Source organism: Musca autumnalis, unplaced genomic scaffold, assembly GCF_047663935.1.
Source record: "Musca autumnalis isolate F117 unplaced genomic scaffold, ASM4766393v1 scaffold_5, whole genome shotgun sequence".
NCBI classification, from domain to species: Eukaryota; Metazoa; Arthropoda; class Insecta; order Diptera; family Muscidae; genus Musca; species Musca autumnalis.
Genome location: NW_027412088.1, coordinates 19,079,502 through 19,094,824, shown reverse-complemented (window position 1 = coordinate 19,094,824; position 15,323 = coordinate 19,079,502). Strand labels below are relative to the sequence as shown.

Genomic DNA, 15,323 nt, shown 5'->3' with positions numbered 1-15,323 from the left:
CATCACGTCTATGCAACATTAATATGACAGTTCAGGCAATAGGTAAAGGGAGGGGAAGCAAAACTCCATCTCATTTTAGTATAAGACTTTTCACGTTGTTGATATTTGGTCGCCGCAGAGAAGTATTCAAATCCTTGTAAAATTCTCCTAAAGAGAAATTAGTTTACCGTTTATTTTCAAATATTAAACGCTTCATGGGGCAAAATGACTTCAGTACAAGTTCGAAACTCAGCTAGACGTGTTGTATCTTTCGTTGTATTTACGTTTTCAATTGAATCGTTTAAACGAAATTTACGTTGAACTTGTTGTTTGTTGTTTTTTTGTTCTTCTCGGAAATTGCTTTACCTACCAACCGTAAAGAAACCTTGAACTTGACATAGAAAAATTATAGTGGATATTTCGTCATTACAAAAAAATAAGAAAAAAAAAAGAAAACACGAAACCAAAAAAATTGCTAGCTTGTCTATCAAAAGGCAAACGCAAAATAAAAATATGTGTTTATACATGAGTGTGCCACAGTGGTGGAATTTACAAAAATTTGCTCGCGTTCTAAATGAGCGGATTAATCACACAATTGATGTGACATTTTTGTTTATTTATTTTAAATGTTTAAAGAAATGCTCGCGGGCGGAGTGCAAACGAAACGAATTGAATGCAAATGAGTGGGGTCAGTGCTTGGAGAACAAAAGCTGGGAAGTGAAATCAAAAACGAAACATGGCCATTGGCTACAAAGTGGCAATAAATTGGTGAAACTTCATGAAAATACCACAACACCCTACCAATCAAGTGAATCAAAAGTAATAAATTTCAATTATTTCCCGCCATCACCAGCAACAGCAGCAGCGTCCACAAACGCTGTCACAACCACAACAAAAGAATTGCCTGTTCTGCCACATTTTTATCATCAGCAGCAACAACAATCGGAAAAGCATCATCATCATGCTCGCCATCAAGTGTGTAATCATGAACAATTATTGTTGGTGACGGATATGAAAGTCAAAACAATACCACCGCAATCGCCATCACCTCCGCCACCACCACTACCACAACTACACATTTAAGTCAAATGTATAACAACATCCGCTACGGCCGATAAGGACAAATGTAAATAAATCATTTATTGCCATGCGAATTGTATTGTCATTGTTGTTAGTGTTGTTGTCATGGTTAAAGAGATCTGAACCACCACACTTAACAACTGAACTGTAGTTAAAATGCAGAAATGCAAATATCGAAACAAAATACAATAAAGTGTTGCTGTGATAAAAATAAAGCCAACATCATTATTACTGATGACACCGCCACCACCACCAACACCACGGCTACCAACAACAATATCATCAACAGCAACATCATCATCGTCATCATCGTGACCCAAGGCCACAATCACCACAGTTTCCATGTCAATTCTGTATATAGATGTGTCTCTTTTTGTACCGACAAATGTAAATAATTATTGTGGAAAATTTATATATTTTTGCTGTAAACTCAGAGGTAATTATCGAACATTGACATTATGGTAAATATTGAATTATTTGCAGAGTATGTGTGTGTGTGCGTGTATATTTTTAGTATGATATACAAATATGAATATCGTGTAATATATTAAAATTGTAGACAAGTTGTAATCTGCAGTGTACACAATGTCACAATGAGTTCGAAAGCAACAATTTAATTTAAATTTAATAGAATGCAAGAGAAATGTCCTTGAATATTATGTTAGTTAATATGGATACAATTCTCAAGGGAAAATATGCGTTAATCTAGGGCAATGGGTTGTTAAAAAATATTAAATAAATATTAGATTGGATAAATGTGTAAAGAAACAAGAATTTTGATATCATTATCTTGACAATTGTGAACGTTCCAAATAAATGTGTACCTTTTCACAATAACCAAATTACTGCTAATTCAGTTGGAAATTTGGCAAGTGGGAGTTAACCAAAATATTGTGAAATTTACAGCTAATTCAAAATATGTAAATTCGATAGGTACCATTGCACATTGGGAAGTTGGTTTTTCCCAAAACTTTTTTAAAACATCAAAGAAATCTGACCTATCTGTACTTACCATCTGCCCATCTAAACATTGTAATCGCGCAATTTTGATCGGATCGTCACGGTGGGTTGATGGGGGGTCCTGGAGTGGAAGATTGACTATTGATTTTGTTGACAATCGGATCATATTCAGGGTTCGGAATAGGCAAAAAATTTCTATGGATAAAAAGGAAAGGTTTAATTCGTATGCGAATATCTGTGCTTATATTAAGAGTATTCCAAAGCAAAGTCTGTTAATGGAAGTATGTAGAAAACCTCACCTTTACAAAGATGTGTAGGTGGTCAAACAACGAAAATATCGCAATAGTCAGTATAACATTCCATTTTCCATTTTTTGTAATCCCGCTACAGGTCGCAATTTTGATCGGATCCTCACGAAATTTTGGGGGCTAATGGGGGTCCCAGAGAGGAATCTGAGCTTTAAATGAATACCAAATGTTTTGGCATTGTTGATTAGATACACTATACAACATTTCCAAGGTAATTGTGTGCAAACAACTTCTACTGCAGATTTTATGAAAGTAAAGACCCAATCGACAAAAACCCTATTTGGATTTTGTGATGGCTGAAAATTTTGTTTTTGTGGCAAATCGAGGCAATATCTCTGAAACCAATTGAAATCTTGTTTAAACCTCTGACACAAACATTTAGATAAAATATTTGGAGAAATAATAAACTCGAAAAACTGCATTTATTGCCTTAAAATGTATTAAATATCTAACAGTTTCATTATTTTGTATATTTTGCACCATATCTTCAAAACTGTTAAACTTTTCGTTGGCTTTTCTATAGAAAACAAGTGAAAGTTATCAGTCAGTCTTGCCGTTATATGCCGTTACATATGTCTATATACCCTCAGCATGTGCGAATTGAAACACTTCTTTCCAAAAAATTGTATTTTGGGTGTTTTCAGAATTTTGGACGTATGAACTTGCCGACAAAAATATGGATTTGGATTAAAGCTCAAGAGTATTGCGTGGAAGGTACCTAAAGAAATGGACTTCCATTTTGGAAGTGGTCATTTGAGTTCAGTAATTTATTACAAGACATGGACTTGCCCACGAAAAACATATTATCGGTATAAACAGGCAGACATGGAGTACCATCGGTAAATATTTCCAAAGAATCCTCGAACAGACCCTAAACCGCACTTAAGCAATTACGTTGAACATTTGTGTAGGTGATATCTCAAGGAGTAAACAGATGGGGTCCACTTTTGAATATTAACTAAGTTTGGACAAAATATTTCGAAATCCAAAGTTTGGACCATATCGGTTGCTCCGTTTATGAGATATCACGCGTACCATTTTAGCGAATATTTTCGAATTTTTGTGGGGGAGGTACCGAGAGGAGTGGACCTAAAGCACTACCTTCGAATTTCATATAATATTCGAAGAAATATTACGATATGCACAGTGTGGACTAAAGTAGTATTCGATTCGAGGGTTGTCGTACGCACCATGCTGACTCCTGCTCAAAAAAGGTGTACCATCGTAGTCGGGGTATTGAACGCAACATGTTGCAAGAAAAATCAAAACGATTCGAGAGGAGGTCCTAAACTACACTTTTTCCAAATTTTGTGTCAGAGGTACTTGAAGGAGTTGACATATATAGTCCATATTTTAACCATACCTATGTATTGTAAAAATATTATGATGGGCAAAGTATGGACCAAACCGTTCACTGCCTTGGAGAGTTGTCGTGCACACCATTTTATCGAAAAATTTTGAACTTTTGAGGGGAAGGTACCCGAAGGAGTGGGCCGATATGATCCATCTTCGAATTTTGACTAAGTTTATTCAAAATATTACGAAGACCAAATTTTGGACATATGGTGCCATGGGGGTTTTTAACAATTTTTGGACCATTTTCTCAGGAAGTATTGACTTGCCCCTGAAAAAACTTGTACCATTGTAATGGAAGCAGCGAATAAAAAGTATTGCAAAAAGAATCAAAGAGATTCGAGAGCAGTCCTTAAACTGCATTTTTTTTCGAAATTTTGGTTCGGAGGTACCCGAAGGAGTGGACCGTTAGTGACCACATTCGAACCTTATTTATGCCTGCTAAAATTTTTCCTATGTGCAAAGTATGGACCAAATAGGTGACTCACTTCAAGAGTTATCTTGCGCACAATTTTTCCGAAAATTTACGAAAATTATTGGCACTACCTTTGACCAAAACTCTGATCCCGTGTCAGTATTGAACTATAACTGCTGCATCTAGCGACATATAGAGCCGCTACAAAATCGGTAAAAACGTTTGTTTTTGGTCCATTTCACGCACTCAATATTTCACCATCATCAATTTTGGTCTGAATCCGAACTCAATACAAAATTTCGTGACGTTCGCTCTATAATTGCGGCCTGGAGTTTGATTACAATTTTTTAATGGATGGACACACAAAATCGCTTTATTTCGTCGAGATATGAATTTTTGTATACCACATGGGGGTCTACGACGAATATTTTGCGGTGTTACAAGAATTTTCGGAAAAACAAATTTATAATAACCTTTCCACATTGTTTTGTAGGTTATAAAAAATAATAATTGATTTGAGCTGAGGTTCTGCAGATTCCCGAGCTGGCAACCGTTTGAAGCTGCAGGAGCTATGATCAGATACTTTTCCGCAGAAAGGTTTTCTAGGCACAGAAAACCCGTGAAGCGAAAATTTAAGAGTTATTAATTTTAACAAAAACAGGGAAGAAAGTATCAGTCAGTTGTGCTGATGGAGATATACCCTCAGACTACGACCAAAACAAAAGCAAACACATTAATTATGCTGCAAAAAAATTTTATTAATTTTATGTCAAAAAAAAGTGGAATGTTTTACTTCAATATACGTGGTATCTGTAGGTATGGTAATGTGGGGCTATTCCAAATCATATACCAATAATTTTTAGTAAGCAAACTTCTGATTAAGAGAGAACTCGAAATATTAAATTGCGTTAAATTAAGTTTGGAAGAAATTTTTGAGAATGTTGAGTGTTATCTTGCACACTATCCATTTTAATATGAGCAGGCAGGGTTTTTTGGAGCTTTTGGGCCATTATATCAGGAAGTATGGATGTACTCCAGAAAAAATTATCCGGTTCTAATAGGGACTGCGGATAGAACCTTCTGCAAAATATTTTAAATAGATCCGAGATGAGTCCTCAAACTACCCTAAGGACGAGACCGAACCTGATACATGAATTGGATGAAGTAATACGATGTGAAAATATTGGACCAATCGGAGTTATCTTGCAGATTTTTCATTTTAGTTAGTGCCGTTCGGGTTTCTTGGGGTTTTAGACCATTATCTCAGGAAGTGTGGACTTGCGACAGAAAAAAATTGTACCGTTGCAAAGGGGACTGTAAGGACAACCTGCTGAAAACAAACCAAACGATCCGAGAGGAGCTCTTAAACTTCACTTTTTCCGAATTTTGTGTGGACCGATATAGTCCATATTCGAACGCGATCTATATCTGGAAGGAACAATATGGTGTGCCAGGTTTTGACCTTCGAGAGTTATCGTTCACACCATGTTACAGAAAATTTTGAACTTTCGTGGGAGAGGTACCCGCAGTAGTGGACCGATATGGGACATCTTTGAACATAAACTAAGTTTGGGCAAAATATTACGAAGTGCCAAATCGGTTGATCCGTTCAAAAGTTACTTAAAGTGCGCATCAGTCAGACAGGCGGACGCACATGGATAAATCGAGCATATGTACTTGGCTTTAAAACCGTTATTTCCATGAGGCACATTTTTGGTCGTATCAGAGTGTATATACCCTCTTTAGGCTAAAGACTGAGGGTTTAACAAGTATAAAAGTATCAGTCGGTTTTCTGACGGAGCAGGCATAACATATTTTCACCCTCAGCCTGTGACATAATGAAAAGAAACAAATCCAGTATGGGTTGTTTTTCCAAAACATTACTGTTCTAATGAGAATTGCGAGAACTATCAGAACTAAAGTTTCAAATTTATCTGCGAACACGTCTGAACCTGCTCATAATACTGAATATTTTAACTTTTACGATGAAGGTACTGGAGGAAGTGGACATTTGGAAGAACGATTACAAAGTGCAAAAAATGAACAAAATCCAGGACTCACTTTAAGATGAATTGTTGTTAATTTTCTTAGTCAGTATGGATATACCCCGATAAAAATTATATAAGCGATAACCACCAGCTATTATAATGATCCTTGGCTACACTCCACATGGCAAATTTTAAAGATTTTTGTGGGAGGAAGTCGAAGAAGTAGACCGAAATAGTCAATGTTCGATAGAACATGATTTAAGTGTGAATGAAATATAAACATGCGCAACAATAAACATGCGATAGTTATTGTGTCCACTAGAGTGGTTTTAAAAAATCGATTTCGGAGTTTTTTATGCTTTTTATGTTTAGTTTTGTTAAGAATTAAGATTATAAAAGTTTGAGCTCAACCGGAATATGTTAACACGTACCACTGGGGTCTCAAAGTTTCCATGGGCCCTTTATATAGCTAATATTAAAATCTGACCCGATTTTCCAAATTTTTTGTAGGATTACTTGTTTAGCTACTAAGAAGAACTGGTAAACTGTTTTCATCGATTGGACAATAAATGTGGTCTGTAGAGCGATTTCTTTAAAGGCGAATTTGTATGGGACCAAAGGCGAATTTTCACAAAATCACTCTACAGTCCACATTTATTGTTTACAATAACAGTCTAGTGCCCACTAGGCACATTAATTGGTAGCTGTGGATTTTTTAGAGCTTTATGTCAGGAAGCATGGGCTTACCCACGGAAAACATTATATCGCTCTAAATAGGACAACAAGAAGTACATTCAGCCGTTAAACTGCACTTAAGCGAAAATTGTGAATTTTTGTGAGAGATAGCTGATAAAAAATATAAAACTTTTTTTGAACAGTGGGCTTGGATGCAATTTCGGGATTTAATATTTAAAATGAATTTTTTAAAAATTTTGTACTCTTCGATTTTCTTGATTTTCCCGATTTTTTTTTTTTTGTATTAAACTACGATTAATTACAAAAATTTTAAGTCCTATTTGGTAGTTGGATTCGAATAATTTATATTTTTCCTAGTTTTTTTTTATACCCTCAGCCTTTAGGCTAAGGAGGGTATATACACTTTGATACGATGAAAATGTGCCTCATCGAAATAATGGTTTTAGACCCCAAGTATGTTTGGACGAAATGTGTTTCAGACAATTTGGAGTCGATCTAGCCATGTCCGTCCGTCTGTCTGTCTGTCTGTCTGTCCTGCTGGCTGGAGCGCACGATAACTCTCGAACGGATGAACCGATTCGGTTCAAATTTTGGCTTTAGTAATATTTTGCCCAAACTTAGTTTAAGTTCGAAGATGAGCTACATCGGTCCACTCCTTCCGGTACCTCCCCCACAAAAGTTCGAAAATGTTCGGAAGGTTTGTGCGCACGATAACTCTTGAAGGGAGTGACCGATTTGGTCCATACTTTGTATAGCGTAAACTTTCTACCAGAGTAATATGAGGTTCCAATATGGTCTCAATAGGTCCACACCTTCGGGTACCTCCCACACAAAATTTCGGAAAAGTTCAGTTTAGGGCCATCTCTCGAATCGCTTTGATTTTTGTTTTAGCAACTTGTATTCACTGCCCTCCATACGACGGTACAAGTTTCATCAAGGGCAAGTACATACTTCCAGAGAAAATAGCCTGAAAGTTGCAAAAACCCCATATGACACCGTGTGAGGTGGTTGGACCGAAAGATAACTCTAGAACGGATCTACCGATTCTGTCCAAAATTTGCCCTTAGTAATATTTTGACCAAACATAGTTTAAGTTCGAAGATAAGCCATATCGGTCTACTCCTTCAGGTACCTCCCCCACAAAAGTTCAAAAATGTTCGGAAATATTGTTCGTACGGTAACTGTTGAAGGGAGTGGCCGAATTGGTCCATACTTTACACATCCTAATATATCTACCAGATATAGATAAGGTTCAAATATGGACTATATTTGTCCACTCCATCTGATACCTCCCACACAAAATTTCGGATAAGTTCACTTTAAGACCTAATGTCGAATCACTTTGATTTTTGTTGAAGCAACTTGCATTCGCTGCCTCAATTACGATGGTAAAAGTTTTTTAGAGGCAAGTCCATACTTCTTGAGCAAACAACCCGAAGAGTGTAAAAACCCCCTATGACACCATATGTTGTGGCTGGAGATCCACTTCCATAACGGTCAAAGTCGATCCATTTCTTTTACGATCTCCTCCACAAAACTTTTGGTCTTTAATCCTAATCAACATTTTTGTCGGTTCAAACGCCCAAAATTTTTAAAACCCCCTAAATACATACGTATTTTGGGAAGAAAATTGTTTCAATATATACAGGCTGAGGGTATATCTCTGTCGGCAAAGCCGACTGATACTATTTTACTTGTTATTTCTCAATACAATTTTTGTTTATACCAATGTGAAACATTTGTTATTTTACCAAAATATTAAAAAAAAAATATTTTTTTTAATTTTCAAAATTCAACAAAATATGTAGCCTGTTTCCACCGGTGCGGTTCCAGCACATTCCCTGACAATTTCAGGAATGGAAGTAATTTTTGTAGAAAAAATTGAAATTAAAAAAGTGGGCGTGATTAAATTTTCTTCCCACAAAAACCTATGTTGGGTTACGACGAACATTTCAAAAAAATATTATCCAAATCGGTCTACCGTACTCAACTGATGCAATTACCAACGAACGACATTTGATTTTTGAATTAATTGAATTAACACGGTGCTCTTGAACAAACTTACACCTGGGAAGTTTTTGTGGATTCTGAAACTACCATGGTCATATATGAGAAAAATCAAAAAACAAAAAAATTGCCGGAGCGCTTTAAAAAAAATCGGGGTCAAAGTTCACATTTTTAGTGTGATTTAGGTTTTCACGATTCTGCTGGGAAACCGCAAGCCTTATCAAAATGGCACTAACGAAAATGCTGTAGCAGTGAAAATTCTGTACAAGATTGTCCATTTGATATTTTCGTAGTTTTTACCATTTTTGAGATTTATAAGTTAAAATTGGAACAATTCACTGACTGTATCGACCCCTTTAAAACAAGTTCATGACTGCAATTTCCCAACTAAAACTTATATATCTTAAAAATGGTAAAACCTATGAAAGAATTACGAAAGCCAATCTTGTAGAGAATCTTCACAGGGATAAGATTTTCTCTAGTCCCATTCCGATGTGAGTTACCGTTTTCAAGCAAATTGTGAAAACCTACCAAAAAACTAAAAATGAGACCTGAACTTATATATCTCAAAAATTTTAAAACCTAAGAACAAATCGTAACGTAACGGTAGAGAATTTTCACAGATATAACATTTGCTTTAGCTTCATTTCGATAGGACTTGCGGTTACCAAGCAAAATAGCGAAAACCCAAAATAAACCAAAAATTGTGAATTTAGTCTGCGATTCATTTAAATATACCTCCATCGATTTGTTCTTGTTTTTGAATTTTTCTCATCTATGAACATTGCTGTTTCAGAATCTGCAAAAACATCCCAGGTGTAAGCGATTTTTATTTAAAGTTAGTTAAGGCGCACCGTACATGACATTGTTTTATAAGGAGGCGATGCAGTCAGTGCATTCTACCAATTGTAACTACTATATCTCATAAATGGTAAAACTTACAAAAATATCATAATTGTAACTACTATATCTCATAAATGGTAAAACTTACAAAAATATCATAATGGACACTCTTGTAGAGAATTTTCACTGCTACAACATTTTCTTTAGTTCCATTTCGATAGGACTCGCGGTTTCCAAACAAAATCGTGAAAACCTAAAAACCCTAAAAATGTGAACGTTGAACGCGATTTATTTAAAAAGCGCACCAGCGATTTTTTGTTGTTGTGATTTTTCTCATCTATGAACATTGTAGTGTCAGAATACGCAAAAACTTCCCAGGTGTAAGCTGTTTTCATTTAAAGTTGGTTCAAGAGCACCGTGTTAATCGAGCTACTATGACCTGAGGAGTTTGCATTGAAAAAGTGAATTCACTTCGGTCATGTTAGCTCGATTTATTCAATTAATAAAAACTTTCATAAATAATGACCTTTGTCCTTTTAGTAGAAAAAATTTAAGTTGAAAAAAGTGGGAGTGGATAGAAGTTGGCGTATTCAAATTTTCTTTCCATAAAATCCTAAGTTGGGTTATCCAAATCAGTCCAGCCGTTCTGAACTGATGAAACTACCAACGAACGACAATTGATTTTTATACCCTCAGCATTTATGCTAACGAGGGTATATACATACACTTTCATAAGGGCAAAATGTGCGTCATTGAAATAATGGTTTTAGACCCCAAGTATGTTTCGACGAAATGTGTTTCAGACAATTGGGAGTTGATTTAACCATGTCTGTCTGTCTGGCTGGCTGGAGCGCACGATAACTCTCGAACGGATTAAACGATTCGGTCCAAATTTTGGCTTTCGTAATATTTTGTCCCAACTTAGTTTAAGTTCGAAGATGGGTTATAGCGGTGCACTCCTTCCGGTCCTCCCCCACAAACGTTCGGAAATGTTGTGAAAATTTGTGCGCACGATATCTCTTAAAGGAAGTAACCGATGTAGTCCATATTTTGCTCATCGGGAAATTTCTATCAGACTTAGATGAGGTTCCAATATGGACTCAATCGGTACACTCCTTCGGGTACTTCCCACACAACATTTCGGAAAAGTTCAGTTTAGGACCTGCTCTCGAATCGCTTTGATTTTTGTTGTAGCAACTTGTATTCATTAAAATTAAAAAATCTAAGTTTTCGGGTGCTCACCGAACAGATGTTTGATATGATTTATTCCATCACTTCCAGTAAGTCTATTTTTTACAGCAATTTATTTGGTTCATAAGCTCCTAATCAAATAAACTCAACTCGAAGAACAATGAAAGCTTTAAAAAGGAACTTTCTCTATTTCTCTCTATTTTAATACGTTATTAAACAATGACGATTCACAACAACAAATACATATCTACTTTTCATGATTTCGGTTAACCATGAGACTTCAATTCCAATTTAACACAAGTTCAGTTTAAAGGTTTCCTTACGTAACTTTGACGTTACTCGTTTTACACAGTCGAAACTTTAAGATCATTCTGCTTCTTTTTTGAGTGGTTGTATTTTTATTATTTACTTGATTCCATTCTATGATTACTTCTGAAGTTTTAAATTATTCCTTCACTTCACTCGAACTTACCTCATTAGTCACTGGAAGGTAGTGTAGGCTATGTATTCAAATTGCATGAACATTTTCCCAAGCCAAAAGTTGGTTTATCCTGAAAATAACACAAATAAAACTCTCATTAAAAGGTGAGAAAATTAAAGAAAAACTTTATTTTCTATTGGTTAGAATGCCACAATCAGGAGGAATCACCTGCTACAGTTGAACAAACTTTTTGACCAAAATCTTCTAATGACCTTTGCACAGGGTTGTTGGCAGTGAGAATTTGTGTGAAGGGTCAAGCAAAAACTACATAACCAGGAGTTGAAAATAAATACTTAAAATTTGGTCTACTTGAAAATTCTCTAATTATTTTTTCGTTAAAGTAATTATAAAAATTACAGTTTACATAAATTGGCAAATTGTTAGAGGGCAGATAACCTCTTCTCTTTACTTTAATTTGTATAGTGAATTCTAGGAAGTTTATTCAGGTGGTAGAAAATTGTCAGACATTTCACAGGAATTCAATACCTCGTAGTTTCTTTTTCGAACTTAACAGCTAATGACAAAATGTCAATAGCATTAAAAACTCAACCACACCACTCAATCCACCTGTTGTCTTAAATACCAAAATAGAATAGAAGGCCAGACTTTAAAGAATCCAACACAAAAAAAAGAAACCCAAGCAATAAAAGTCCTTGAAAGCCTTGTTCTCTTTGGTCGATTGTTGTTTAATTATTGCCTTGTCTGCATTGTCATGTTTTGTTTATCTTTTTCGTTTGTTCATTATTTCATTGCAGAATAAGGTCTTGTTTGTTGCATTGTTTATTTTTTTCTTCTTCTTTTTCTACTTTTATTCTAGTCGTTATGGTCAGTTTTCTAACTATGGCTGTTGCTGTGTGTGTGTGGTAGTGAACTCAATTACTTGTAAAATATTGATAGTGCTGTTGTTTATTGTTTTTATTGTTGCTGCTGTTCTTGTTGTTGTTTGTTTTTCAAACCAATAAATACCGTAATATTTTTGCTGCAGACCATAACTCTTTTTTCCGGACAATGAAATACTATCACAAGTCCATTATGAATGGCAAAGTGTTTGTTTATGTGTGGTGTTAGTTTGCCATGTACTTGCTTATTGTTTTATTTATTTTTTTTTTCTCTTTACCGTTTTCCTCGTAGGTTTTTTATTTTATTTGTATTTAGATTTTTTGTAAATATACATTTTTAGATTTTATTTCCAGTTTTATTTATTATCTTAATTAAAAAATATGTTATTTATTTTATAACAATAGGTATTTTCATTAAGTTTTTAGGACAATACTTGAGACTATCACAGCAAAGCAACTAAGAAACTATGAATACTGTATATCAGTATGTATACTTTGAACGAATAGCAATTTAATATAAAATATAATACAAAAAATATAAAATATAAAAATAAAATATAAAAAATAAAATATATAAAATTTCAAATATTAAATACTAGCAAAGTGCCCGCTACTTCGTATGCGTTAAATACACAAAACAAATACACAATATATAATACAGAATGGTGGAAACATTTTGTGTACTAATACGTACCACTTTAGTTCGATTTTCGTCATGCCTACACATCAAGAGCAATCCACATTTTTTGAGATATTTTAATTGAGGTTCTCAGCGCAAATACGGCCTAACCCAACAACCGCCATCCTCATTTCCAGCTCTATCTGTTCCCCTAAAACCAATTATAGAACTATTAGGTACTTTACATGTAAATACATAAATACGAACCTCCTCCTATTATTTCAAAATTCCCTTTACATAATAACAAATTGTACCAAATCCTGTGCCATTGACAACTTTTCGTATATTTATGGCACATATTTCTTAAATCGGACGTTATAAGCAAATGATAACAGTAATCTTAATTCCAAATCTCACGAATCCAGATCTACCCGTTCATCCAATACAAAATGGTATCATACATGGAACCATTTCGTACCCCTAAGTGTACCTAATTCTACATTTTAGGATTCGTACGCTATAATTTCACCCAAATCCTAATTGTACAAAATGTAGTACTTTTTGTAAGCATAAGTACGCAATTCCAAAACTAAGTACGCATTTCCAAAACTAACACCAACCGTAATATTACCTCCAAAATTCAAGATTCCAGCTCTAGCCGTTCGCTCAGATCCAAATTGAACCAAATTTAGTACTTTTCGTACTCATAAGTACGAATTTCCAAAACTTCTTTCATATCTCAATCCTACACTCCAACAGAAATATTTATTCCAAATTTCTTGATTCCAGCTCTACCCGTTCGCTCAAATCCAAGTTGTACCAAATTAAGTACCGTTTAGTAGTTTTCGTACTTATATGTAAGTACGAATTTCCACAACTTCCTCAATCCTACACCCCAACAGTAATCTTAATTCCAAACTTCAAGATTCCAGCTCTAGCCGTTCGCTTAAATCCAAATTTAGTACAATTTAGTAATTTTCCTACCCATAACTAAAAATTTCCAAAATTTTATCAATCCTACAATTCAACAGGTATTTTAATTCCAAACTTGAGGATGGCAGCTACATCAGATCACCGAAATCCAAATTGTACCAAATTTAGTACCATTAAGTACTTTTCGTACCCATAAGTACAAATTTTCAAAACTACCACAGTGCTATGTTCAAACAATAAGCATAATTCCGAATTTCAGGATTCCAGATATATCCGATAACTCAAATCCAAATTTGGTACCATTTAGTACTATTCGTATCCATAGTACGAATTTCTAAACCTACCTCTATCAACACTCCAACATCAATTTTAATTCCGAATTTCACGATTCCAAATGTATCCTATCACTGAAATCCAAATTGTACCAAATTTAGTACTATTTAGTACTTTTCCTACCCATAACTACAAATTTCCAAAACTTTATCAATCCTACACTCTAACAGTACTCCTTATTCCAAATCTCGGGTTTCCAGCTATATCCGTTCACCCAAATCCAAATTGTACCAAATTTGGTACTATTTAGTACTATTCGTACCCAAGAGTACGAATAACCACAACTACCTCAATCCTACACGCCAACAGTAATCTTAATTCCAAATTTCAGAATTACAGCTGCATCAGATTACCGTAATCAAAATTGTACCAAATTTAGTACCATTTAGTACTTTTTGTTCCCATAGGTCCGAATTTCCAAACCTACCTCTATCCAGCACTCCAAAAGTAATCTTAATTTCGAATTTCAGGATTCCAAATGTATCTGATCACCCAAATCCAAATTGTACCAAATTTGGTACCATTTAGTACTTTTCGTTGCCATAAGTACGAATTTCCAAAAGTATCCCAATCCCACACTCCAATAGTAATCTTAATTCCAAATTTCACTATTCCAGCTCTATCCGATCACTTAAATTCATATTGTACCAAATTGGGTACCATTTAGTACTTTTCGTACCCAAAAGTACGAATTTCCAAAATACCTCTATCATACACCCCGACTGTAATCCTAATTCTAAATTTCAGGATTCCAGCTGCATCCGTTCCCCCAAATCCAAATTGTACCTTATTTGGTACTATTTAGTACCTTTCGTACCCATATGTACGAATTTCGAAAACTACCTCCATATCTCAAACCTATGCTCCAACAGTAATAGTAATTCCAAATTTCAGAATTCCAACTTTATAGGTTCGCCCAAATTCAAATTGTACCAAATTTAGTACCATTTAGTACTATTCGTACACATGAGTACACGTTTTCAAAACCACCTCCTTTATCAACTCATCTTCTAAACCTTGATTTTCATTCCAAATTTCAAGATTTTAGCTCTATCCGTTCACGTAATACCAAATAGTACTAAATTTAGTAACTTTTAGTACTTTTCGTACACTTATAGTTCGAATTTCCAAAAAACCATTTGGTACATCTTTCTAACTCTCCATCAGTGAACCTCATTCCAAATTTCAGAATTCTAGCTCTTCGCGTTTGCCTAATACAAAGGGTACCATATTTAGTAACTTTTAGTACTTTTAGTACAGTTCTAGTTCGAATTTCCAAAAATCCAGCCTTATCTGAC

General features: G+C 34.9%; 1 protein-coding gene across 1 annotated transcript in view; it reads left to right on the top strand.

The window, feature by feature from the left end:
* The first annotated feature begins 212 nt into the window (after window positions 1-212).
* The window catches only part of LOC141387100 (uncharacterized), an 87,381-nt gene continuing 72,270 nt past the window's right edge, over window positions 213-15,323 (top strand). The window contains exon 1 of the mRNA XM_073956237.1: window positions 213-1,495. Within this exon, the coding sequence (XP_073812338.1) occupies window positions 493-1,062 (570 nt within the window). The 5' untranslated portion in view covers window positions 213-492 and the 3' untranslated portion in view covers window positions 1,063-1,495. The remainder of the gene's footprint in view (window positions 1,496-15,323) is intronic.